The following is a 27,842-nucleotide window of genomic DNA, read 5'->3' as shown; positions in this document are numbered from 1 at the left end:
TAGAGCGAGCTGGGGCTAGCCAAGGCCAGGGAAACGCCATAAATTCTGTGAGTCACAAGCTCACAGACAGAGCCTCGGAGAGTCCCTCCCCTCCGTCTCTCCTGCACCTTAGCTAAGGTGCGGTTTCTGGCTCCATGTCAGCCATGCACCCCTATGCAATCCCTGGCTCCTAGAGGAGGCCGCACAATCACTGGGAAAGATTCCGACAGCCTGGCCTATCCTCTCCAGACTGGGATGCCACAAACCCTGCAGCCAGCCCCGCCCATCCCCGTACTGCTTACTGAGGGTTCTGCACCCCTGCAAGCACCTGCCTGGCTCTGCACTGGGAGGCTCGCCTGGACCCCACCCACAGCGGGGCCAACACAAAAGCAGCTCCTGCTCCTCAGGCCTGAGTCTCCTTCCAGCGGCTCCACAGAAGGCTGGGGGTAGGACAGCACTGCCAGCTCTCCCTCCTTTGGCATCCAGAGGCCAAGGGTTATGGGGCATGCCCACACCACATGGGCATAGCAGGGCTGCACTAACAGGCAAAGCATACAAGAGGCAGGCTTCCCAATGGCTGCTTTACCAGGGGCCTGCTTGCCACCATTCCACCTCCCAAAGTCCCCAGCCTTCATGTCCTCATGCAGCCCAAGATCTAAGTGGGCCATCCGGAGCGAGCCCTGCAGATGGGCATCAGGATCCCAGCCCCAGAACCGCCACCACATGCCAACCCACCCCTAGCTGAGGAGCGAGGGGATCCGACCAGCTCGCCAAGGGCCATGCACGGCCAGGGGCATCCCACGGGACGGGGGATTGTTCAGTCCTTAGCCAGCCCCCCCACCGCCCCGCCCAATCATCTGGTTAAGCAAAGGGAGTGGGAAAAGGGGATCTGAGAGTAAGGGCCAGCACAGCCCCAAGCAGTGCAGCTGCCGGGAGGTATTTGGTGCGGCCGGGCTTTGGGGAACTGGGAGGGGGTCAGGGACACAGCGCACAGGAGGCCCAGAAGCACCCAGGCAATATACTTTGTCCTGTGGCTCAGAAAGGCATCCCAGGGACAGCCCCACCGCCTGTACTGCGTGAGACCGAGGGACCGACAGGGACGTTCTTTGGGGGTGAGAAGAGCTGCATCTCCCACACCGCTCCTGCTGTGACATGGCACGGCACGCCGGGCACGTCGCCCACTCGGCTCGGCACGGCACCGTGACGGCACGCCGGGCACGTCACCCACTCAGCTCGGCACGGCACCGTGACGGCACGCCGGGCACGTCACCCACTCGGCACGGCACGGCAGCATGACGGCACGCTGGGTACGTCACCCACTCGGCTCGGCACGGCACAGCAGCGTGATGGCACGCTGGGTACGTCACCCACTCGGCTTGGCACGGCACAGCAGCGTGATGGCACGGCACCCTACCGGCAGCGGCCTCTCTGCACTGAAGGTGAGGGCAATGCAGCCTTCAATGGCACATGATCTGGGCAACCCCTGGGTCCCCCCATCACCGTCCACACTAGCATGGTGAGGAGCTCCCTGGCCAAGTTCTGGGGGGTTTTATGCTCCTCATTGTGGCTGGCCTTAGACAGGTCAGTGACAAAAGGTTCCTCATCTCTGCCCATCTCCCCGGCTCGGTGGAACTGACCCACACCGTGGACTTAAAGGGCCACTCACTCATTCCTGTCTTACAGCTGAGTCCTTGTGCCACTTAGCAGCCTGGTCAAGGCGCTGCCTTAGTCACTAGCCTGCGAGACAGGCGCACACAGCTGCGAGCGTGACATCTCCAGCCCTTAGCAGGATGCCCTCCCTGCAGCGCAAGGGCTAGAGAAAGCCATCTGTTCTCCTACCGCCCCCACTGCCCCAGGACCCCTGACTGATCCCTACCACCACACCGCCACCCCCAGAGCTCGGCAGGGCAGGGCGGCCAGGGGCCAAAATGGGCTTTTATTGATTAGTTGTAATTGCAGCAGAGCCTCGTTAGTTCACACTAACGAGCGGGAGACTAATGGTGAGTAACCGGATTTTCTGAGTGAGCCAATCGGCAAATACCCAAACGTGAGGGCAAGGATGAAGCATCACTGAGCGCACTGCGTCTGAGAGGCTGTCACGGAGTGTGGGGGAGTCCAGGCCCTGCACCCCTCTTCCTGGGATCCACTGAGACTCTCAGCCAGCCAGTAAAACAGAAGGTTTATTGCACAGCAGGAACACAGTCCAAAACAGAGCTTGTGGGGACACCCAGGACCCCTCAGTCAAGTCCTTCTGGGGGAGCAGGGAGCTTCGACTACGTCTATACTTCACTCCATGTCTCCAGCCAGCCCCAAACAAACTCCCTCCAGCCCCTCCTCCTCTGGGCTTTGTCCCTTTCCCGTGCCACCGGATTCCTTTGTTCTCCAACCCTTCAGCTCTCACCTTGCAGGGGGGAAGGGCCAGGCCACCAGTTGCCAGGAAACAGGGTGTTGGCCATTCTCTGTATCCAGACCCCCGCACACACCTGCCCTCTAGGGCTCTGCAATGATCATACACCCTTATCCCACCCCCTAGATACTTAAGAACTGCAGAGGGGAAACTGAGGCACCCCCACAATATTCAGAAGATACATTAAGAACAGTCCCACTTCGTCACAGAGGCGTAGCTCCAATTATTTGTCGTCTCCATTGGCCCAGCTAATAGGTGCTGTATGTTTCGGGAGCGTAAGCGAGTGTTGCGGGCGGAGGGAAGCGATGGATGGTGTTCCTGTCGGGATCACCCAAGTGCCCCACGGCACAGCACTGCTATCAGCTGAGGCAGGCACTGGACAAAATCCAGCTACATTCCCACGAGACCGACTCCAACCCACAGTTCAGCTGTCCACTGCCGAACTGCCTGTCCTCACTGCTTCACAGCACGCCGTAGGGGTCAAGAGCCTGACCGGACCGGGGTAAGCAACCCCCAAGGTGGAGCGCGCCCAGACCCTGGGGCCTACAGGGCATCACAGCTTCTCTTTCCGTGGTGCCGTTCACACTTGGCTACCAGCCGAAGGCTGCACGAGAGCGGGTTGGATCCCATGCCAGGAGGTGAACGGAGCAGCCCACCCAGCCCTGCACATCAGCATGCTGCCTTTGCTCCCGCGACAGTGCATCGAGCGGAGGTCTCAGCGGAGACGCTCACCATCCATTCAGAACCCAGCACTGTGTCTAGTCACTTCAGCTCACTGCTTCCCTCTGCGTCAGGCTGCCCATTCCCCAGCTCGGTCCCGCTGACGCTCAAAGTCTGCTCTAAAGAGCTGAGTCCCTTGGGAGCCTGTCGCTGGAACTTGACCTTTGACCCCGGTGTTTGCTGGCTCATCACCGCTTCCCAGCTCAGGGCCACGCTTTCCCTTTCGCGCCAGGTTCCAGAGCTTCCTTCCTGCGCTCGCGGGAGGGGCTTTGGGGAAGGCGCTTGGAACCCCAAACAAGCTGCGCTGCCCGCTGCTCTTGACACGCTGCTCTGCGGATGCGCACAAGGGCGCCCCAGCGATTACCAAGGCAGGCTGTCATGGCACGGAAGCCAGGCGGGTCTGGCCTTACCGTACCTCATTCGTCCAGGGGGTCTGTGACCCTCCAGTGATCATTTCCACCACCGGGCTTGGTACGGAAATAAAGTTTGCCGTACTGGAGGGTGGGGCAGTGGGCAGGGTTCTAGCCTAGGACTTGGGAAACCTGGGCTCAAGTCCCTTCTCTGTTGCAGACTCCGTGTGTGGCCCTGGGCCTGGTGTGCCTCCGTTTCCCAACTGCTAACAGCCCAGGGATAACAACACAGGGTGTTGGGAGGGCAGATACATTCCAAGACTGTAAAGCACTCAGATACTACAGCGGCAGGGGACACAGAAGCACCTAGATCTCTTGATATCTACTGCCCCTTTTCGTTGTACCTATTACGTGGGCTCTAGCGCTCCAGTGTGGTAGCTAATTAAAATGAGGGAAGGCATCTATTTGATAGTGGCTTGGCCACTCCATTCTGCAGTCCCATAAGAACTCCTAGGCTGGCTGGTTCTCTCGAAACATTCATCTGCCCCCTGCTTTCAAGGCCCGAAGCGACCACTGCAATAACCCAGTTCTAGTCTAACCTCCCACATAGCTGGGCCAGAGAACTCCAGCCGGGCACCAAACCCAGCAGGTCGATGGCTGAGCTAGAGCAGCGCTCTGGAAAGAGACCCCTGATCAGAACGTCACAAGCCCCCCCACGTCCCTTGGCCAGTTGTTCCAGCACTGTCCTTTTTCACCTCAAATCTCTACAGCCTGAAAGTGACGGGTGGCAGGGAGCTCGTCTGGCTAGCTGCTCGGACCCACGGGACTTCACCTCCCTACAGTTCACACTCTAGAGCCGGAGAGCCTTAAGTGACAAATCTTCCATGGGCGGACTATTCCAGAGGCAAAGCATTCTGCACCTCCCAGCAGACTTTCCTCGCAGTCCTTCTACAGCCTTCCTTCCTCAATTTCACCCTCTAGCCCCACCGACAGCCTCGAGTTAATGCCGCTCCCTTCCTTGACGTTTATACCCTTAGGTAACCCAAGCCCTCCCAGCTCCCTGGCTGAAGGATTTGGGGACACTCAGCAGCCCAGGCAGCCTCCCACAGAAATGAAAGCTGGCCAAGGACATGCTCATCGCTACCACAGACCCTGCAAAGCTGCCTGCACAGCCAAAACACAGATCAGTTTCCCCGTGCTACAATGCTAGTTGCTCTTGAAAGTGCAACAGAAGAGCAGGAGTGCTTTTTGATCGGAAATAGCCCGTAAATGCACAGCAGAGGAATAAACAAACACTTCTATCGCACAGCAGACAGAGCAGGAAGGGAACGGCAGCAGGAAGTTCTCTGGTGGCACTTGTAGTAACAGAGTGAAGCAATCGAGAGTGGATGGCTATTTAGCCCTGCCAAACGGGAAGGGCATTTCTTCCACAACGCCTGTTTGCAAACAGGCGTGTAGCTCACCGGCGGGGAGAGAACCCACCCAAAGTGTACCCCACTACCAGCATAACAGTGGGAGCACAAGTGATAGAAGTTAGTGATTTTACACACCAGACCATCACCCTGGTATCAGGGTGCCTGCCGGCTCAAAATTGGCAGCAAGAGCAAAGTCCCTAGCGGACTTCATGGAGTCTCTAGAATAATTTTCCTTTTCAGGATGAAATCTCAGCATGGGGGTAGGATGGGCTTTTAAAGATTTTATTAATTGCCTCGTTTTTGGTAGGCTTGTGGTAGAAGGGGACTAGACGGACCTTGGCTCTGATCCGGTCTGGCAGTTCTTACGACCCTAACCAATTTCTCGGGGTAGCTATTCCACGGGGACGTCCCCTCCACCCGAACTCCACCTCCAGTTCACTGCCATCCCAGCGCTGTCTGCCTGGACAAAGGCAACTTGTTCAATCCCACAGGACGGTGGGGAGTGCCCAATCTCATTCCTGACGGGTAATTGTCTGTGGCTGATCAAACTGGCACCAGAATCATCTTCTCCACGGGGTTGGAGTAATTGCATGCGTGTGGGGGAGGGAGAAAGCAGAGCTGTGTGCAGCTATTAGAGACTCACACACCGACTTTGATTTGAATTACTGGTTTCCTGGACAGGGAAGGACAGAGGTGGGGAACCCCCACAATTTGCCTATTACAGCTGCTTCTGCGCGACCCCAGAGAAGGCTCCCGCGCCAGACTGCAGTACACCATGGAGCCCAGAAAACTCTGCTCACTGCAAGAAGTCTCGAGTCATTACTGTGTATTAAAAAGCTTGCAGAAGTGGCAGCTTTGCTGAATGCAAACGCAGCGGGGTTGTGCTGGGATAGGAGAGACCTGAGAAACTCGCCAAATGGAGACCTTTTCTTCTGAAAGGGAGCCGGGAAATGCAGCCGGGGCTGCGGAATAACTTGACAGTGAATGATGGCTGGAAATGTCAGCTTCTCAAAGCGGGCTGGCTTTACGCAGCGGACGCGGAAAACGAATTTAAGGGGAATTGGGTTGACAGTTCCCGAGATAACCAGTTCTTAAATCAATTTAAACCGAACGGGTGGGAGTTAGAATACAGGGCAATGATGCAAAATTGATACATAAATTTTCCTCATCTGAAGCATGGATCCCTTGGAGGGGAATGTGCCCAATGAATAAAACAGAGCGCACATGTCAGAGGGGGACAAAGCACAGCAGTGTGGTGCTGTCCACACACCAGGACGCACCACCAGCGAGATCCACGCACGTGACGGTACCGCCTGGCCTGCAACACACCCCGGCATTCTGCCTCCCACCGCACGCGAGCTATTCCCCACCCAAGAATGGATCGGCTCATCTCTGAAAGAGCCCCCTGCTCCCCTGCCCAGGGGCCAGCTCCCAGCCCCCTCCAAACACTGCAATCGGCCTGATCTCAGTGCTTGCCGCATCTTCTGTAGGTTCACCTAAGGATCCCCATGGCTTGGGAAGGAGCTGCCAAGGTGAAGGGGCACGAGGATGGGATTTCGGAGAGGGGGAGTGGTCCTTCCTGGTGTTTTGAGATGCTAAAGGTCTAGTGAAAAGGTCACAGAATTCACGAGTGAGTCGCAGGCAGGAGCGGAAGCCTGCTGGAAAAGCTCTGGTGTGCAGAGGTGCCCAAGGTCAAGGCAAAGATCTCTCTCAAAGAGAAAGGAGAGAGTGGTTCGGCGCCACGTCTAGCAGCCTCTCTGATAATTGGGCGCGTGGGGGGCACACTGGGCGTCCCCCCGTCCACTCCTCACAGGCCACAAGGTGAAACTGCTGCTAGCCCTGCAGGTCACTGTCCTGCCTTGGGACTGTCCTGGGCCCAACCAATGCCTGTCTGTGCAAGAGGAGAGCAACCAGCGCACGGTGCCCGTCTGCCAGGGAGCCAGCATGCAGGAGCAGGGGGAGCTGGGCTGGCTTTCTGAGAGGTGAAAGCGTTACACGCTCTGCGGCCAGGGAGCAGCCTGCTTTCTACTGGGATTAGTACGCCTGTTAACAGTGCTCCTTCCCCGGCGCTGCCCGAGCAGAGCAAGTCCCCCAGAATTGCTCAGTCTCCATAGACATGACACACACGGGGCGGGGGAGAGAGACTGGACACACAAGCAGAAGTGAGGACCGATGTGACAGCAGCAAACAGCATGGCAGTGCCGGGACGGGCAGGGATTCATTCGCTACTTAAATCTGAGGCAAGCAGGGGATTGGCTAGATGGAAAGACCAGGGGCGGGAGCAGCAGGCGCAGGGCGTGGAACATGCCACGAGAACATGGTACAAAGCAGGCGCCGGCCTCTGACTGGCTCCTTCCCAAAGGCCCCGTGGCTGGGAGGCAGCCAGAGGGGGAGTCTCCCCTGCATGGTTCTAGGTCCGGGAGAAGAAGGGGCTGGCTGGGCTCCTTTGAACCCCCTTCAACCCGGTGCAGCAGGGCCTGCTCAGAGAGAGACTTCACAGCGTGGGGGTGAGCGGCCACACGCTCCCTGCGGAACAGAGAACTGGTGCTTCACAGGGGTGAGAAACAAGCCCCAGCCTGAGCCCGGCTGCAGGAGTCAGCCCGAGCGCTTTCAGAGGGCCAGACCCGACCCTCTGCTCCACCTCCTGCAGAAACGTAGAGTCCCTTCCCCAAACCCAGAGTTAAACACCTGGTCACATGCCCCCGCTGCCCCCGCCCCAAGGGACTGCTGCCAGCACGCGCCCCGCCCCCGCTGCCAGCACGCGCCCCGCCCCCGCTGCCAGCATGCGCCCCGCCCCCGAGAGGCTGCCCCCTGCACATACAGCCGCCCCCCGATTCTCACACACTTCTAGTTAGACCCCTCGATCTTTCCCAGCTGAGCTCTTCTGTCCCGGGAAATGGGTTCTCAATACTTTAACCAGCACCCAGATGCCTTCCAATTTCAACCAGCCACCCTTGGGTGCACTTCGGGCCTTTGCCAGTCAGCCCATGGAGCTCTCTCAGCTGCAAGCTTGCTAGGCCTATACACTCCGACTCTAAGGTTGGAAGGGACCATCATGATCACCTAGTCTGACCTCCTGCACATTGCAGGCCATAGAACCTCACACAGCCACTCCTGTGACAGACCCCGACCCTCTGGCTGAGTTACTGATGTCCTCAAATCATCCGAGTGGCACCCTGCCCACGCTGCAGACCTGACATCCCGGGGCTGGTTCGGACCCCAGCAAAGCAAAGCGAGGCTGGAACCATGAGATGCAGATCTCGGAACAAGGTCCGAGGCCAGTTACCATGGGAGTCGGGGCTCAGTGGGGCTTGTCTGTCTGCCTACCAGGGACCAATTTTCCAGCATCTACCCACTTCCTGGCGGGTCAGCAGAACACCGAGCAGCCGCAGGGCTCCATGGCTGGGGAACTCGACCAACCAGCAATTGCTGTCCCTCTCCTGGACGGCACAAAGGGCACAGCTGGGCATTTCACCGGGGAACGGGCACAGCCCCGCCCCCAACAGACCCTTCCAATCCCAAAGGCTGCTCCCTTTGCTTGAAAACGTTTCACTAACCCAAGCCTTACCGGTGAGCATGCTACGTTATAAACAAACTTCCCCACCGAGAGCCGGGAATAACGGCCAGGGAGAAGCGTGACTCCAGAGCACACTCCAGTGAGGTGCAGCAGCCCAGATCAAACGCTGCCCACCGGGACCTCACCAGCTAGGGCTCTGCTGACCACAACACTCACCTCGAGCGCCACTCGACCTGCTCAGCAAGTCCCAGCCGGAGCCCAGTCTCCACTCAGGATCAACCAACACACTGTGGCACTGTTCGTGGGGAGGCAGTGGCCCAACAGGGGCCCACGAGCACTCCCTACCGACTGCCCAGGAGCCAGGGCCATGGCCCTCTGCCGCCGCCTATTTCAAGGCGGAGCCTCAAAGCCAGCCGCAGTGGCCACTGCGTGCACGGGGAGGTGGGGCACGGTGGGGGCACATGTCCTACCTCACGCTGCAGCACCAGCTCCTTGGTGAAGACGGTGGCTTCTTCGCTGAAGGGCTCTCCCTCCTGGACCAGGCCGGGAAGGTTTCGTGCTCCGCGGGGACACTCGATACCTGAGTGGGGCGATAAACACACCATGGTGAGGAGACGAGCCCCCAAGGGCCTCACATGGTGTCACGGGCGCGAGGGGGGTGGGCAAGTTCTCGTTCTGCTGAACCAGACCCCTCAGCTTCACCTGCTGTAAAGTTACCCGGATAGACATGACAGCACCAGATTTCCAAGCTCCAGACCCCTCGCTGGCACAGAACTTGGTACAGAAGGTTCCATCTCCATGCTTGGCCTGGAGACCACACAGAGATGTTGCTCTGCAAAGCCACCCAGGGCAGTGGCTCAAGAGGGAGCCTTTCATCCTGGGTGCCACAGTCCCTGCAGGCCCCAGAAACATGAGACCCACGGCACGCAAGCTGGGCACGGCTCCTGGCTAGCTGCCAGCAAAGCCTCGGGATGCGCACAGGAACGTCTGTGCTGCCCTACGCATTAGATCACTGGGGGCCTGACCCAAAGCTCGCGGAGCCAACCGGAGTCTCCAGCGACTTCAGGAGACTCCTGATCAGGGCCAAAGGGCCTGGGATACCCCCGGGGGTTCAAGGAAAACGTTTATGGACAGGGAAGGTGCCCAGACACTATGGTGATGGGCACTATAGAGACTCCACAGGAGCAGACAGCCAAGCCCTGGGAGGGGAAGGACGGCTAGGCAGAACGCATTGCCCATGTCCCCCCAGCAGAGAGGAGGGGGTGGCTGAGGAAAATGCTCTGCCAGGAGCCAGGTGCTTGAAATAATCTCTGAGCTTGGGCGGGAGGAGGAGGAGGAGGACAGAGATCTAAATAAGGTATCACAACTTCCGCCAGGATGATCAGGATAATCGTCAAGTGAAAGGCAACTGTGTGGACAGCCCTGACCCTGATGCGAGGAACGCTTCTATTAACTCCTTTTACAGCGAGCGAGCAAGTGAGCACCCCCCACTCCCTTGCAAGGCAAGCGCTGGATTTCCTCTGCAGCTTGCAAGCGGAATGCTGATCAGCTCAGGCCCAGGCCAGGAAGGGAAGTAGTTTAAAGTCGGGTGAAATCTACAAAGCTGGGGGAGGGGGGGGCTTCCACTCAACCCAGGAGCCCATTTCTGCAAAACAATTCTACAAAGTAATAAAAGCTGGGAAAGCAAGCGCCAGGACGGAGCCTGAAATGAGCGTTTAGAGAAGGGAGTGTGCTGTCAGCTGGAGAACAAGGGGACCACAGTGCATAGAGATACTTTATTACAGCCACCGCCGCATCTGTCAAAAGGCTCATTCACTGAGAGTGTGTGCGCTCTGCGAAATGTCAGTGCGGCTTCGCCAGCAGCAGGGAGCGCCCAGAGCTCCCTGCCCAACCCAGCTCAGCTCCTCAGACCCCCAGCGACAGCCCCCCTCACTCCTGATAGCCTGGATAGCCACCCACGAATCCAGTCAGAACGCACGGCCAGCCCTTCCTACCAAGGGTTGCTCGCTATGCTGGAGACCCGGGGGAGAGACCTCCGGAATGCATCCTCCTTCCCATTCATGCCAGGCAATGCCCGCACAGGCAGCTACACCAGGAGCGAAGGTGAGCGAGATGGGGACGCCCATGGATTCACAGTGTCAGAGACCCTTGCTGGTACTCTAATTGGGCCCTGTCTGGCCGTAGAATCAATGCTATCCATGCCTGGGTCCCCCACTTCACCCACTCCATCCAGTCTGCCCCCGTGAAAAGCCCAACTCTATGGAGAGCCCAGTCACCTGGGCCAGCGAACCCATTAACTCTTCTGTGAGCCAGCTGGACGCGCGTCACCAGGCTGGGGCGATATTGTCGCTGACGGGGGACACAGCGCAGAGCCGAGTGCAGGCAGAGGCGAGAACCACGATGCTCCAGCGGGAAGGGAAGGGGGTTTCCTCTCCCAGGGAGCAGCACAGACACTGTAACCTGCTGCCAGCGAACCCAGCTCCTGGGCTGGGGGAGAAAGGACCTGGCCGCTTGGACCAGATGGGGAAAGTGAGGTGCACAGAGGCGGCCAACATTCAAACCTGGCTGCCTAGAGTTCGCCACCTGAACAAGCCGCCCGATTTTCCGAGGTGCTGCCCCATTGAAGCCAACAGGAGTGGTGGGTGCTCAGCAGACTTTTAGTTGCCTACCCCTCGGCAGTCGAGACGCCAATCCCAGGGAGCAGTTACCCTGACCCAGTGGGCAGAGTTCTGGAGGCACAGAAATCGTTGCAGGCATGTGGCCCAATGTGAAAACGCTGCCCCGAGCATGCAGCCCGAGGTCACCCAGCGTAGCAGCGACACAGCACAGGTGGGACTTGGAAACCATCTCCTACACCCGGCTCGAAAGCCAGAGGAGCAGCAGAAGCCCCGCCAGGAGGCAGACAAGGCATAAAACATTGCCCAGAGCCAGCTAAACATCTCAAGGGAGATACTGCTGGAGGTACAGACGCTATCCCAAGCCAGTTTAATAAGCGCGCATAATTTTGGGTTGTGCTTATTACCTTTAATAGCTGCCTTTGCTGATAACTCCGACTGGGCACTGCCTGATAAGCAAGTATTAATTCTGCCACGTTATTACAGACACAGAAGCAGGTCAAGTGCTAGTCTTACCCCCAATCCCCAAATCGTGCAAGTCATTACTAAAAATAAAAGAGGGCTAAAAGCTGGAACATTCACACTCCAGTTCCAAGCTGCGAGGGGGATTTCTAATGGAGATGCTGAGAGCAAGAGGCAGCGTCCCTATGCTTTAGGTCTCAGCCAAGAGAGCGGACGAGCCAAAGACGCAATGTGAGAATGCACCATGCTCCCAGTTTTCGGGATCTTCCTTCTGACAGTCACCCTGGCCCCAGCCCTCAGCCGCATTACGTTCACACAGCCTCAGTCACTCAGCTGGCCTGTCTGCAGTGGATTTAGTCACACGTGGTGAGGGATGGAGTTTACCATGAAGCTACGATTAGAGGGAGGTTGATGCAAGAATGTGCTGATAATAACCCCCCAAAAGTGTACAGGGCTACTGACCCACAGAGACTCAATCACTTTAGGAAAAAGAGTAACACACACAGCACTGCAATACGGCCACCTCTGGGGTGCAGCCAACTGACAGTCCACAGCAACGCTAACCAACAGATTAGGGCAGGAAGGGAAAACCTAATAATGCAACTGAGGCTGCAAGGGATATTTAGGGATTATAATTTCCGGTCTAGGCATTAGGATGCATGTCTCCAACTGGCTGGCTGTGTTTCAATCCCACAAGAAGTGGCCAAAGCCATGTATAGCGCGCTGGCAATCCCAGGCTGGATCCACATTAGGCTGCACCCTGGGGTAGGCAGAGGAGAGAGGTCTCAGCTCTGCTCAAAGAGAGGATGGAAACCGGGGCCCACGATGGTCAGCGTTCATGGTACATGTGGTGTCAAAGCTCTCAGGGACAGAGCCCTAAGGGGTCTCTGTCACGGAGTCCCCGGGCGATGCTCTGGAGCTGCTCCCTACGAAGCCAGGCAGGACTCTGGGGAAGTCTCCTCTCGGGGAGCAGACTGTCTGCAGGACACACAGCTCACATGGCTTCCACTTTCCTGGGTCTGACCTCGGAGCATTCAGCATCCTCTGCCCCTCCGTGCGCTTCCCACAGCAAGTCCGCCCAGGCGGCGTCCTGGGGAAGACAGAGGGTCCTGCACCCCAACTGCACAGTCAGACGTGACTCTCACCCAGCCAGTAAAACAGAGGTTTATTAGATGACAGGAACATGGTCTAAAACAGAGCTTGTAGGTACAGAGAACAGGACCCCTCAGCTGGGTCCATTTTCGGGGGGCAGTGAGCCAGACAACCACGTCTGCACTTCACTCCACGTCCCCAGCCAGCCCCAAACTGAAACTCCCCCCAGCCCCTGCTCCTCTGGGCTTTGTCCCTTTCCTGGGCCAGGAGGGCACCGGATCCCTTTGTTCTCCAACCCTTTAGCTCTCACCTTGAAGGGCCCAGGCCATCAGTTGCCAGGAAACAGGGTGTCGGCCATTCTCTGTGTCCAGACCCCTGCACACACCTTCCCTCTAGGGCTCTACAATGATCATACACCCTTATCCCACCACCTAGATACTAAAGAACTGCGTAGGGGAAACTGAGGCACCCCCACAATATTCAGAGGAAACATTAAGAACAGTTCCGCTTCGTCACAGTCTCCCCATGGGACTCAGGGAGCCTGGGGCACGGGCCACACCACCACACCAGGTTGCACTTCCTGCCCTAACAAGCCACAGAGAGTGCACGTGAGGTTAACGCCATTTATGCTTCAGAAGCCATGACATTGCCACGCAAGAGAACCACCAGGAGCCAGTCCCAAGGGAGGAGTGAGCACCCTGGAGCAGAGACCAGAGCAGTTTCTGCAACGAAGGGCACAGGACAGAGGCTGGGGCAGTCTTGGCCCAGCTGAGCCTCAGGAGCCAGAGGCAAAGGGCAGGGGAATAATCCCAAGGGGGAGCCGCAAGGATCTGCGAACACGCTGAGGTGGTGGCACGGCAGCAAGGCCAGGGCCCCACACTCCAGGCAGCCTGGTGCCCTCCCACCTCTGCACAGTGAGGCAGCCGTTCAGAGCCCCGTCCCAACTCAGCAACGACCGCTGCTCAGACTGCTCTGGCTTTGGCCTGGCTGTGCCGAGCCCTTCCCCTGGCTCTGAGCCGGGAATGAGGGGCCGGCTCTGAGATCCTCTCCCAGGGATCCAATACCTCCTCACAAAGACAAACAGCCAACAACTCTGCCCAAGCCTCAGCACCAGCCAGGGGTGGATTTCATCCTGGAAGGGTACAGCAGACGGGCCGGTGGTGGGCAGAGGCGAGCTGGAGAACTGAGAATTCCCCTGGCCGGACACAAGGTTTGCTGGAATCGCGCTGCCCGCTGAGTGGCAAGGCCCAATGGCTGGGTGCCCAAGGCAGCGGGACAGGGCCAGTCAGCACCCCACAGCACACCAGCCATCACGTTAGCACCCAGCCACCGGAGCCATTGCTCGCCTTCCACCCCGCCGGCAAGTGCTGACATGAAAGGGGTGTCTGATGTATGGGTGCGCGGGCCACACCCCAACTCCCGAAGGGCCAGGGCGCAAGCTGGGGGCTCCATGTCTCTACCTACCACAGAAACGGCAGGTGCCAGCATGCAAAGCCTCACGCTGGGGCTGCAACCCACAGACAGCCAAGAACCACTGGGCGCAGCACCATGGCCTGGGAGGGAAGGAGAGGGTCATTCAAAGCCACCAGTCCCCCCAGCTGGGGTAGGTGTGAAACTGCAGCTGTTTTTAGGCAGCAAGTTTGTCTGGCACTTGCTTTCCTCCAGCCGACTGACGCTATGTGGAAAGGGCAGAACTGCCATGAATTGGGAATACAAGCAGCCGCTGGGCGGGGCCGGCTCTTCCATTTGAACCAGGGAAGGGGCAGCAGCTCCCTTTGGAGAGAGGAAGCCTGCTGTCCTCTTCTGAAGGGCCTTTGTGGTGGGCCGACAGGCCAGGGCTGGCTCTCACCTTCCTGCACTCTCACAGGTTTTAATGCTGAAGCTTTTGTACTCAGGTGGGAGGAGGAGATTTCCTGGCACGGGCAGGCATATGGGAACCCGCTTTGGAAAATTTCTGCTTTCGCCACTGCCTGGCATGTTCCCTCCTCCGCTGGCTGGGCAGAACTCTGGCCCAGTGTGACAAAGCAGGGGGCTGTTCTTAATGTTTCCTCTGAATAGTGTGGGGGTGCCTCAGTTTCCCCTACGCAGTTCTTAAGTATCTAGGGGGTGGGGTAAGGGTGTATGATCATTGCAGAGCCCTAGAGGACAGGTGTGGGCAGGGGTCTGGACACAGAGAATGGCCGACACCTTGTTTCCTGGCAACTGATGGCCTGGGCCCTTCCCCCCTGCAAGGAGAGCGCTAAAGGGTTGGAGAACAAAGGAATCAGGTGACCTCCTGGCCCAGGAAAGGGACAAAGCCCAGAGGAGCAGGGGCTGGGGAGAGTTTCAGTTTGGGGCTGGCTGGGACATGGAGTGAAGTGCAGACGGGGTTGTCTGGCTCACTGCCCCCCAAAATGGACCCAGCTGAGGGGTCCTGTTCTCTGCACCTACAAGCTCTGTGTTAGACCATGTTCCTGTCGTCTAATAAACCTTCTGTTTTACTGGCTGGCTGAGAGTCACGTCTGACTGTGAAGTTGCGGGGCAGGACCCTCTGTCTTCCCCAGGACCCCGCCTGGGCGGACTCGCTGTGGGAAGCACACGGAGGGGCAGAGGATGCTGAATGCTCCGAGGTCAGACCCAGGAAGGTGGAAGCTGTGTGAGCTGTGTGTCCTGCAGACAGGCTGCTCCCCGAGAGGAGACTTCCCCAGAGTCCTGACTGGCTTTGTAGGGAGCAGTTCCAGAGCATCGCCTGGGGACTCTGTGACACCCAACAAATGGGGGGCAGCATAGCTCACTGGGGAGAGAACCTAGGAGACCTGCATTCTAGGCCTGGCTCAGAAGTCAAACTGTTGCGTGACCCTGCCCAAGTCCAGGCCTCTCTCTGTGCCTCAGTTTCCTGCTCTGTAAATGGGTTGTCCTGAGTCCTCCTCGAGTCCTATCCCCTGGGCCACACTGCTGATCACGTAGTCTCTCGCCTGCCGCGTGTTACCAGGGAAGCTGGACTCTGGAACAGCAGGGAGAAGGCAGGTTTCCAGATGTGACCGCAAAGGAGCTGGCAATTCGATGGGCCAGGCACACCCAGGGAGGCTATTCCGTGGGGTGGGAGCTGCAGAGGAGAAGGCTCTTGCACCAGTAGAAGTGTGTTGCCTGGAGGGACACAGGAGAGGCTGCTGCTAACAAGCTGAGCGGAGCAGAGAGCAGGCCCATGAGAGCAAGTCCACAGAAAGCTCTAAATGCATGGAGGGTCACTTCAGGGGTCCCAGCTGTGCCTAAACCAGGGGACAGATGCAGATCCAGGCAGGCCCGAGGCAGGGCATTTCAGCTGAGGGTGACTTCTGCAACGAGGCGATGGTGACGGCAGATAGACGCCAGAGGCGTCTTACCCTCACCTCGATGCTGGAGTAGCTGCGAGCCTCCCACTCGTGCTGTGAGCGACGTGAGGCCCATTCTCTCCCCGGGGGATGCTGGATGTGCAAGGGAGGGGTCTGGTCTTTTAATTCTCATGATTCGTCCACACTGCTCTGGACTCTCGCTGGAGAGGGCGGTAGGAGCGGAAGGTCTGGGATGCTCCTGAGCTCCTGGGGAGGGGGCGGGTTTGTTCCCCAGTCAGGCTGGCTCCCCAGCGAGCGCCATCTCCGTCACAGACAAGCTCTGCCCTTGCAGCAGGGAGCCCCGCCATGCCCGAGGAGCGGAGCTGCCGACCACAGTCCCTGTCCCACAGCATCACGTTGATCTGGGGTAGCCTGAGCCCACGCCCTCGGCCGCCTTGAGACAGACTCTGAACTCTGCCAAAGGAAGCCAGTGCAGACAGCGGAAATGGGTTGGAGCCTCCTTTATCCCCACCAGGTTTACTATTGTATCCCAGCTGGCCCCATTTCCAGCTAGCCAGAGTGGCTGACCCCTGGGACAGCCTAGCCCGTTTGAAGGCACTGCCTCCCTGTCACGGAGTCCCCGGGTGATGCTCTGGAACTGCTCCCCATGAAGCCAGACACGACTCTGGGGCAGTCGCCTTCCTGTGAGCAGCCTGTCTGCAGGACACACAGCTCACCCAGCTTCCACCTTCCTGGGTCTGACCTCGGAGCATTCAGCATCCTCTGCCCCTCCGTGCGCTTCCCACAGCGAGTCCGCTCAGGTGGGGTCCTGGGGAAGCCAGAGGGTCCTGCCCCGCGACTCCGCAGTCAGACGGGACTCTCAGCCAGCCAGTAAAACAGAACGTTTATTAGACAACAGGAACATGGTCTAACACAGAGCTTGTAGGTGCAGAGAACAGGACCCCTCTGCTGGGTCCATTTTGGGGGGCAGTGAGACATACAACCACGTCTGCCCTTCACTCCATGTCTCCAGCCAGCCCCAAACTGAAACTCCCTCCAGCCCCTCCTCCTCTGGGCTTTGTTCCTTTCCCGGGCCAGGAGGTCACCTGATTCCTTTGTTCTCCAACCCTTTAGCTCTGACCTTGCAGGGGGGAAGGGCCCAGGCCATCAGTGGCCAGGAAACAGGGTGTCGGCCATTCTGTGTGTCCAGACTCCTGCACACACCTGCCCTCTAGGGCTCTGCAACGATCATACACCCTTACCTCACCCCCTAGATACTTAAGAACTGCCTAGGGGAAACTGAGGCACCCCCACAATATTCAGAGGAAACATTAAGAACAGTCCCACTTCGTCACACTCCCCAACGCCAGGGAAGGCTGGACAGATCCGTGTGTTCCTGAGGACACTTGCCGCCAGCGAGGGAGAGCAGCAAGCCCGTGTTCAGTTTCCCATGCCTCCAGGGTGGGCTTTGCCATCAGCTTGTTTCCGCTCGGCTGCACAAGAGCATGACCCGTCCAAGCCGGATGGGCCTCCTCCAGCAGGTGGGACTGGCTGAGTGGATCGCGCCTGGGCCTCCCCGTAACCTCTCCTTGCTGGTGATTTAAAAGCCCACGCACCAATGGGCTGACGAATGCCGTCCGTCCCTGCATGTCGAATGCCAAGAGTGCAGCCATAAACCATCTGCACAGGCTGGGGATGTCTGGCATGACAGGGTGTCTCGTTCCAGTACAGCTGTTCATCTTCAGCTTTGCTGTAAGCACTGGTTGCAATAATGTCGCTGTCAACATCCAGCACGAGGCGGTAAGAGCCCGCACAGAGCAAGAGACAGGCGCAGAGTGAGTGACGGGAACTGCCAAGTTCTAATCCTGCTCCATGCCCCACACCCGGCTGCATGGAGACATCCGGAGCAGGGTCAGTTCATATCTCTGCTCTCGCGGACAGCGGGGACAACACTGACCTCGCCAAGCAGATCGGAAGGACTGGTTAGTCCTTGCCATGAGTGTTAGCTCTGTTTTCACCTTCCAGAAGAACGGACGTCCTGGGTTAGACCAAAGGTCCATCTAGCCCAGTATCCTGTCTTCTGACAGCGGCCAAAGCCACTGAGGGAATGAACAGAACAGGGAATCATCAAGTGATCCACCCCATCGCCCATTCCCAGCTTCTGGCAAACAGAGGCTAGGGACACCATCCTGGCTAATAGCCATTGGTGGCCCTGTCCTCCATGAACTTATCTAGTTCTTTTTTGAACCCTGTTATAGTCTTGGCCTTCACAACATCCTCTGGCAAGGAGTTCCACAGGTTCACTGTGCGTTGTGTGAAGAAATACTTCCTTTTGTTTGTTTTAAACCTGCTGCCTATTCATTTCATTGCGTGACCCCTAGTTCTTACAGTATGAGGAATAAATAGCACTTTCTTATTTACTTTCTCCACACCAGTCATGATTTTACAGACCTCAACCATATCCCCCCTTAGTCTCTTTTCCAAGGTGAAAAGTCCCAGTCTTATTAATCTCTCCTCATAGGGAAGCTGTTCCAGACCCCTAAGCATTTTTGTTGCCCTTTTCTGAACCCTTTCCAATTCCAATACATCTTCCGAGTGCGTAAGTGTCACCCCACCACCAGTAACGTGGCAATTCATACCACACCCCCAGCCCCGAGACATCGGCAGAGCCCTCCCCGTCTCAGGAAATGGCATGGACTCTTGCGGGAGGGGGAAGAGGTCTGGTGGCCAGGGCCCTAGGTTGGGACTTGGGAAACCCAGGGCCAATTCTCTGCTCTGCCACGGGTTCCTTTGTGTGACCTTGGCTGTGTCACATAGCCTCTGTGTCAGCCGTGCCTGCCACCCAGCTCTGACTGCAGTGAGGGCCAGACGAGTGCCACAGACCCCAATGGCTACGACTGCCAACTTCTGATCTTCCCCTCCCCACATGCACACGCTACACTTCAGCGCCATGAATCTAAGAACCAACCTCCCTCCCAGCGTGAGCTGCGCATTGCTCCTGGCGCGAGTATCTTGTCTCTGCTTCCCGCCCCCCTTCAGCCTGCCTCTGGCTTTTATGTCCAGTAATTACTATGGAAACTATGCTGTCGTTCCTCTGAGCGGTGCTTGGCGACAGGGAAAGGCAGGCAAGGCTGTGGAGAGGGGGCTCCAGCAGCGCAGGGGAGAGTTGAGGGCACTGTAGGAGCAGATGCTTAAAGCTGAGGAAATAAAGGTGTGAGATTTGAGCGTGTTGGCTGAAATGGTTTTGTGCCTGGACCCGGTGGGGAGCCTGCCCCCCCATGGCCAAGTAGTACATGGAGATGAATCTCTCCCGCTAGGGCCCAGGCGTTTGTTAAAGCTGCGCACAGAAGATACAGAGGTCCTGCTCCAGGCCTTATTCCTGCACCTGCTGGATAGGAGCATTCCCCGTATTTGTATGGCAGCTGCTCTCCACAAGAGTCGGGCACGTTCAAGAACAACTAGAGAGACAATCAGGAAACAGCACCGGGACTCTGCCTCCAGGGAAGAGTCAGAAGGAGGAAGTACAATGGGAGAGCGAGGAGGTGAAATGGAGTAAAGCAATGCGGTGACCACTGATAAAGACACAGTGGAAAAGGTCTGCACTGCAACAGAGCCTGAACAAGGCTGGGAACTCAGCACTGACCAGTACGTCTACCCAAAAGACTCTCAGCACTGCTGCACTGGCTCAGGTCAGCTGGCTGGGGCTGTGGCTATAGAATGGCAGTGTAGCTGTTCGGGCTCAGAGACCCTCTCCCTTTGTGGGGTCCCGAACGTCTACCCTGCAATGCTATTGTGCTGAAGCCCTAGTCCCAGCAAGCTTTTACTGCAGTGTACACACCCCCTTAGCGAGAGGTGGGACTACCCCCAGGCTAGAGAACCATACACCTCCACACTGTCAGAGGATTGCTCCCACAGATTCCTGCTGGATCCAGGGCCGGTATCAAAGGGAGAGCCATCTGCCCCAGCACCTGAGGCTCAGACCAGACAGTGACAGGAGGAACTGATCATATCTCGGTCTCCATCCAGCTGCTTTGCACCTGGTGCTAGGGACCGACACGCACGGCCCTCACTAAGCACACAGCCTGGCTGGAATGCACAGCCTCTGGGGCTGCAGTTTGCAGAAGAGAAATCACATGCTCTAACCCCTTAGACCGGGGAGAGGTGACTGCTTGGATAAATGCTGTTTGAGCAACTTACCTACTGCCCCATTACCTGTGTAATATAAAACCTCTGCCTCATAACCCTGTTAACTCGGTCCCTGGTAATGCCGCTATTTGAACGGGAACACGCAGGGAGCCGGTGCTGGAGGCCTGGCTCCTTGTGGCCCTTTCTGCACCATGCTGGATGCGGTTTGGCCTTTGATTTCTGGCTGCCACAGGGACAGTCACAAAAGCAGGATCTGGGTAGAGGCCTGGGACCTGCCTCCGGGGATGGCGATCAAGCTGGGCTTCCCTTGAGACGGTGGGCCTCCCCAGGGCGCTAAGGAGGACTTTGTGTAGCTTGGTTTCCAGCGGCCCACGAGCCCCTCCAGCATGTGTGGAGAGAGGGCGGGGACACATGCATACACTGTTACTGTCTGACAGAGAAAGGCAAAGCCAGGGCCCAGTACCCCTCAACTCCCATGGAGTCAAGGGCATTCACGGGGTTTGGTACCTCTCAGAATCAGTCACAAGTTGCCTGCCAGGCACCTCCTCACCCTCCAGCTACAAACCCCGGGGCCATCCCTCCGCTCTGAGCTGCAGCACCAAATCCCGTCTCATCTGCGATTCAGACCTTCCCAACAGAAAGAGCCTGGCTCTCTTCAGAGTAAGTATAACCCTCCTAGGCGTCGAGCTGTGCCACTAATCAGGGGATAAAGGAGAACTGGAGCACAAGCTCACCTCAGAGGTAATAAGACTCGGGGACCAAAACGCATGAATCAAAATCCCAGAAGAGAAACACTTTGCGAGCGTCCTTCACCTCGCTCAGAAAACTAACAGCAAAGTGGAGAAGCAATTCAAAGCACCGCCCCGGTGCCAGGAGAGAGACTGGCTCAGCAACATAAATACTGATCCGCTTTGATCTACAGCTCTCAGCCCGGCGCCGCTTGAAGGACTGGGCTCATTCTTTTGGTGATCATATTATGAAGAATGGTGGCACTTGGAAAAATTACAGGGAAGGGCGACAAAGTTCAACTGCTCTTAGCCCTGGTGTCAGCAAAGGTGACAAGGATTAAAATACGCACTACAGAGCTCTAAATCTGTGTGGCTCCCGCTGGCGGGCGAGATGAACAGCCAGAGGGAACAAGGGGAACTGCTGAAGTGTGCAGCTGCTTCCTGCATGCAAGATGGGAGCCGGGGGAATTAAACCCCAAACTGAACAAGACAGATCTCTGTGGCACTGAACTTTACAAAGCTGTCTCCAGAAACGGAGAATTCTAGAGTGCGGGGGTGGTAAAGAATAAAGAGCAAGGATGGGACCACTGGGAAATCCAAAAGACACGCAGCCCAGTGGGTCCAGGTGGTGTGAACCCAGGGCACTGAGGGAATAGCAAAACCATTATTTCTCATGTGTCCTGGGAAAAGGGCAGACCCAGAGACCTGGAGGGAAACAAAGGGGGTGCGGATTTTCAATTAAGGAAAGACGATTGATCCTGGCAATTACTCTTCTGCAAGTGGAACTGCTGCTGTCCCTAATAAGTGCTGGACCAAGTATGAAGAGAAAGAGGTTGCAGACCACCTAAGAAGAGCAGCTCACTTGGGAGGTCGAGATTAAATGGGTGGGCAGAGGAGTTAGCTCATGTTTCTGTAGGCGTCATGGCAAGGGAGGGGAATCACAGCCCACCTTGTTTGAGACATGAGGCTCCTGGAGCACTTAACCCTGCCTGCCCCCAGTGACTCATGTTTGACAGGTGGGGGAGCTAAACAGAGGCAAGAACAGAACCCCAGAGCGCCCGACTCCCTGCTCTCTCCCCTGGACACTGCACCCTACAAAGGCAGACGGCCCAAGCAAAGGCGGGATTAGAAAGCAGCTCCCTGCTGAGTTGTCTGCCAGTGGGATTAACGCGGCAGCCCCCCGCGCACACACAGGGCTGGCAAGGAAAGGGGGAACCCTTCCCACATCCAACTCCTCCAGCCCGCCAGGACCCTCCCCCGACACCCACCAGCTCCCCCCATTTCTACTGCACAATCCTAATTCACCTGCTTCCAGACTTTTCTGCCCAGTTTATCACAATCTGAGCAATCAAATCAGCTGCCAGCTTCTTTCTGAACAGCCATCCTCATGCCTTCCCAGGAGTGGGTCTGAGAGGAGACCTCAGCCTCCATGGGTCCCACGCTTGGCCATGACCAGCGCCGCTCAGCCCCTTCAGTCCCCACATCCAGAGCAGCGGCCTCTCCCCCCTCACCCAGCATCCACTTCAGCTCCCTTGGAAGCGACCGTCCGCAGAAGCAACACTCCCCATGCTGCCAACCCTGCCTGGCGTGCTTCTCTCTAGCGCAGGAGTTTCTTGGACCTGATCTCACAGCACAAAAAGCATCTGGAGGAAAAAGGTGAATAAATCAGAAAGAAAGTGCTTTCTGCAGCAAAATCTCCCCCCAGCGCCTCCACATATTAATGACCCTGGGGAAGCTGGCGAAGGTTTGCTTTCGCAGTGGATGTTCCCCAGCATATCCATGTGACCCGCTTTGCAAGGCGAGTGAGTGGGGACGGGGGGGCTGCACTCTGGAAGAAAACACAACCCCGCTCGCGTCCCAACCAGGCTGGCCTGAAGGAGGCTCTGCTGAAGCCAGGCCACACTGGGCAAGGGCCAGGAGCACGGATGCTGCGGGCTGCCAGCGCCCTGATACGTGCACCCTACCCAGCCACGCCGGGCCACACACAGAGGCACAGAAGGGCCCGCTCGGCCGGGGGAGGGTTAAGGGAGGAGTGGTAGATACGCTGGAGGGGAGGGATAGGATACAGAAGGACCTAGACCAATTGGAAGATTGGGCCAAAAGGAATCTGATGAGGTTCAATAAGGATAAGTGCAGGGTCCTGCACTTAGGACGGAAGAACCCAATGCACAGCTACAGACTAGGGACCGAATGGCTAGGCAGCAGTTCTGCGGAAAAGGACCTAGGGGTGACAGTGGACGAGAAGCTGGATATGAGTCAGCAGTGTGCCCTTGTTGCCAAGAAGGCCAATGGCATTTGGGGATGTATAAGTAGGGGCATAGCGAGCAGATCGAGGGACGTGATCGTTCCCCTCTATTCGACATTGGTGAGGCCTCATCTGGAGTACTGTGTCCAGTTTTGGGCCCCACACTTCAAGAAGGATGTGGATAAATTGGAGAGAGTCCAGCGAAGGGCAACAAAAATGATTAGGGGTCTAGAACACATGAGTTATGAGGAGAGGCTGAGGGAGCTGGGATTGTTTAGCCTGCAGAAGAGAAGAATGAGGGGGGATTTGATAGCTGCTTTCAACTACCTGAAAGGGGGTTCCAAAGAGGATGGCTCTAGACTGTTCTCAATGGTAGCAGATGACAGAACGAGGAGTAATGGTCTCAAGTTGCAGTGGGGGAGGTTTAGATTGGATATTAGGAAAAACTTTTTCACTAAGAGGGTGGTGAAACACTGGAATGCATTACCTAGGGAGGTGGTAGAATCTCCTTCCTTAGAGGTTTTTAAGGTCAGGCTTGACAAAGCCCTGGCTGGGATGATTTAACTGGGAATTGGTCCTGCTTCGAGCAGGGGGTTGGACTAGATGACCTTCTGGGGTCCCTTCCAACCCTGATATTCTATGATTCTATGATTTTAAGGGCCAGGGCTGCAGGGGCGTTTATACCCTGGGAATGTGGAGGAGAATGAACAGGAGAGACCGGGTTGCTCTTCCGCCCACACACAAGCCTCCACGACAGGTGCCTGAGCAATCTCAGAGCTGCTGCCCTCGCTCCGCCGGGGGGAGAAGCCAGCGCTGTGTCCAGAGCGGGGCCCAGAGCTGGCCTCCACTCAGCTCCCCGTTACGCCTCCTAACAGTCTGTGGCCTAAGCCAGCTATCGAATCAGGAGCATTGCTAGGGGGCTGTGATGATGTGACTCAGCAGGGAGGGGGGAGTGTTGACCTGGGAATGTGCCCTGGGGATGGGAGACCTGAGAGCCTGTCACCTGAGCCAGGAGGGGGAGGGGGAGGTAACACCTCTGCCCGGGAATGTGAACAGAGGCTGCAGGAGAGAGCCTGCTGGGGGGGTTTAGTTTCAGTTTGGGGCTGGGTGGAGGAACGCAGGGAACCCCAGGACTGGGGTCTAAGCTCCCTGCTCCCCCAGAAGGACTTGACTGAGGGATCCTGGCTGTCCCCACAAGCTCTGTTTTGGACTGTGTTCCTGTTGTCCAATAAACCTTCTGTTTTACTGGCTGGCTGAGAGTCTCAGTGAATCCCAGGACGAGGGGTGCAGGGCCTGGGCTCCCCCACACTCCGTGACAGGGGCCTCTTCCCCCCGCCCTGCCCCAGAAACCTCCTTCACTCCCTGCCCCGATGCTCCACTAGCCTGGTCTCCTTTGCGGCTACAATGCTGCTTGGCCTCCCCCACTGCAGCCTGCCAGCCCCCTGTCCTTGACCCACCTGCTAGCTCCTCCGCCCGGCCGGTGGCACCGCCCTTGGTGCTCCATTCTCCTTGCTAGAGCTGCTCCTCTCCGCCCTAGAGGCCCCAGGCTCAGCGGCCCCTCCCTCTCCAGCGGACAGGGGGCCATGTTGAGGCCAGGAAGCAGCCTGGTCCCACACACCCCCCCGCCAGCAGCCAGGGCAATGCAGGGTCCAAGCTAGAGGTCGGTCTTGGGGAAGCCCAGCCTGCACTTGTGTCTGCTTTGATCCAGAACCCCGAACCCAGAACCCTGAGGGGGCAGGATTACCCGGGACTGGGGCCCAAGCACCCTGACGGGGTCCTCTCCGCATGGCTCCAGCTACGCAGGCCAGAAGGCACCGTCATCCCTTTGCCCACCCCCAGCTGTCCCTGAGGGGAGCAGGGGTTCAGGGCCTGGATAGCAGCATGTTGCTTCTCTTCTCCTGCCCAGCCCAGAGAGGGGCAGGCAGGCAGAGTCTTGCACATTGCACCACCCGGACCTTCGGGCACTTGCATCTGTCCAACAGGGATAGTGGCCTCCAGGAGCATCACGCAAGTTACTAGGTGCTCAGCGAAAGCCCCTGGCCTCCCTTCCGAACCGCCAGACGCCTGCAGCTCCCTGCTGAGAGGATCCACGCCCACGCACGGCCCTGGGGGAGGCTGGACTTGTTTTTACCAGGGCCGGGGTCCCAGCCCCGTTCCTCCGGAGCTTGCCAGGGTCACTCATGGCTATGCAAACCTGGAGACGCAGCCCTCCCCGCTTCCCTCGGCCATCCCCCAGCCCGCTGCCTTCCCCGCCAAGCGGTGGACTGCAGAGCCGCGTAGCAGCACCAGGCAGCAAAGCATTTTCTCCGCTGGGCTGGCTCCCAAGAAGCAAAACATTTCAAGGGAGCCTGGCAGGAGTTTAACAAAAACGTGAGATGTGAGCCGCTTTCCAGACTGCTCAGCTGCCACCCCCGCCCTCCCCCTGGCCCAGGACTGCCTCCGGGGCAGATGGCAAAGGCCTCCACCAGCACTGGGATTTTACAGGCTTACACAGCACGTGAACTGGAAACAGGGCTCTGGAAATGGGACAGGCACCATGAGTGCTGCAGGAAGCGGTGACCTCCTGTAACCACGCGCAGCCCTCAGCCTAGTTAGCAAAACCTACCCAGTTCTGAACAGGGCGGAGCTGCTAACGCCTGTGAGGGCGGAGAGATCAGCCAAAGGGGCTAGAGACATGGGCAGGAGCCCCTGCTTGGCAAATACATGGCTAGCACGCCTGGGGGAAGCAATGCCCGGCACAGGGGACAGAGTTGGCCGCAGGAGTGCAGCTTTCAAAGTGCAGGGGCCTCGTGTCGGTGAGCAGGGAGTCCTGCAAGGCTCCACCCAGGGCCCCACAGCCCCAGAAAGGGATTGACAGACTGGAGGGGTTCAGAGAAGAGCAGCTGCAACAGCTGGAGGGACAGTTAGAGGAGGGACAGTCGAAGAGCAAGCCAGGAACAAACGAAGGGGCTGGCTCTTGACGGTGCGGTGTGTCAGCCGCTCTCAGGGACCTCATGTTGCTCAGCGCTCCTCAAGGTCAGCCCCAGAACATCTCCATGCCGCAGCTAGCAGGACATCTCGCACCTGATCAACTGCAGGGGCCTCCGCCCGCCTGGGACACAAAAGCCTGCTCTCCTGACATGCTCCAGTCTAACCCAATCCACGGGTAACTGGGGCCTGTTACACGCAGGAGATCAGAAGAGAGGAAGAGTGGGTCCCTCCTGGCTTCAACCACTACGGAACAAAGGGAGGAATAAAGCCTGCAAATGTCCGAAAGGGGCAAACACCGGGGGGGAAGCTATTCAGGGTGGGACGGAGGATCATGGGTAAGGGTGACTGGAAGAAACAGACAGAGACTGACCGAGGCTACAGGATCAGCTCATCCAGGAAAGCGAGGGAGCCCCGTCCCTTGGGACACAGAAAGTCAGCAGAACAGAACAGACGGGGCACCACGGGGATGGGCCCCGAGGAGGTGGATGGTGGAGCCGACGGGTATTCCCCATCTCTTAGCTTGGATTCCACAGCAACAACTCAACTTCCCCACAGCATCAGCGCAAAGCCAAGTGCTGCACCCACAACACGCACCTCTGCCATGAGCCGCGGGCTCCTGCGCCCTTCCCATCAGGCACGCCTGCACTCGAGTTACCTGCCATGACACCAGCACTTGCTCCGGGGGCTGCAGCCAAGGGTTAAACACAATGATCAACTGCAGGCACGTGCCCTGGCCACGCTGTAATTGACTCGAGTGGTAGGGGGCACGTGTCAAGACACTGCTCTGAGTTCAAGGGCGGAAAGATCTAGTCGGACTTTTTACAAACCTTTGATTAATTCCTAGTGGATGGGAACAGATGAGGCACTCCTTTCCTCCTCCTGTCCCCCTTTCCCTTCTCCCCTTCTCTTGGTTTCTGTTCTCCCCCAAGTTGGGGTGGGGGCAGGCCCATGACTCACAGCCCAGGCAGGTGCCTGGGGTCCTGCCTCCCCGACTCCAAGGCAGATGTGACCCCAGCCATCGGATACAACAAAAACGTGAGACGTGAGCCGCTCCAGCCTTCTGCTCTGCAGGCCAAATCTGCTCATGCCCTCACTACTTGGGGCTCTTTAAAGCCAGAGCACGCAGCACAGAGGTGCTTGGAAGAGGTCAGCGAAGCGGGGTGGATAAAGAGGGATGGTCTCTAGGGCAGGGGCCTGGACACAGCAGCTCCCTTCCCCACAGTGTCCTGCCCCCATATTCGCATTCGCTGGAGATTTTACCGTTGAGATTTAGACATGGAAAGTTCCCACCTAGCTCATCCGCTGGGGCAGGACTGTTCAGGTCGTCAGCACCCTTCTGGCACGAAGGGGCCCAGAGCCCAAGATGCCAGCTAGGACTGAGTAGCGTTCAGGGGCCCAACTTGAGACACCAGACAGGAGTCTGGGTCAGCAGAGGGCTTGGCCCATCCTGCAGATTAGGACCCTTTAAGGCCTCTCTGCATGGGCCCCTAAGAACCGTAGCATCCCCAGTCAGCAGCACGGCAGGAAGCCAAGGTTGGGATTTGTAAGCGCAGTCACCCCCGAGCCGCGCAGCGTGGGGTACAATGCCCCGAGAGGACGCTGCAGACTCACCTAACCGCTGCTCACTCCCCAGCCCCCCTCTCAGCCAAGACACACCCTCCCGTACAGCTTAGAAATCCCCAGGAGTTCCTGGCACCCCATTACAGAGGGAGGATTCCGAACTGCCTGTTCTCAGCTCTGGGTCCCCAGGGATCGGAGCGGGCCTGGCTGAGGGAGAGCCTGTTTCTCCGACGGGGAGGGGAGGCTTGGCTGCTGTCCCAGGCTGCACCGGAGCGGAACTCTGCAGCAACAGGCAGCTCTCGAGGAACTAGAGAGGGCAGAAGGCTCTGTCCTGTCCTAAAGAGCC

General features: G+C 57.8%; 1 protein-coding gene across 1 annotated transcript in view; it reads right to left on the bottom strand.

The window, feature by feature from the left end:
- Nucleotides 1-27,842, bottom strand: part of SND1 (staphylococcal nuclease and tudor domain containing 1) — a 505,775-nt gene that overhangs the window by 134,249 nt on the left and 343,684 nt on the right. Inside the window, exon 16 of the mRNA XM_073329019.1 lies at nucleotides 8,859-8,968. Within this exon, the coding sequence (XP_073185120.1) occupies nucleotides 8,859-8,968 (110 nt within the window). The remainder of the gene's footprint in view (nucleotides 1-8,858; nucleotides 8,969-27,842) is intronic.

This window comes from Lepidochelys kempii, chromosome 1, assembly GCF_965140265.1.
Source record: "Lepidochelys kempii isolate rLepKem1 chromosome 1, rLepKem1.hap2, whole genome shotgun sequence".
Classification (NCBI taxonomy): domain Eukaryota; kingdom Metazoa; phylum Chordata; order Testudines; family Cheloniidae; genus Lepidochelys; species Lepidochelys kempii.
This window is presented reverse-complemented; position numbering and strand designations above follow the sequence as displayed.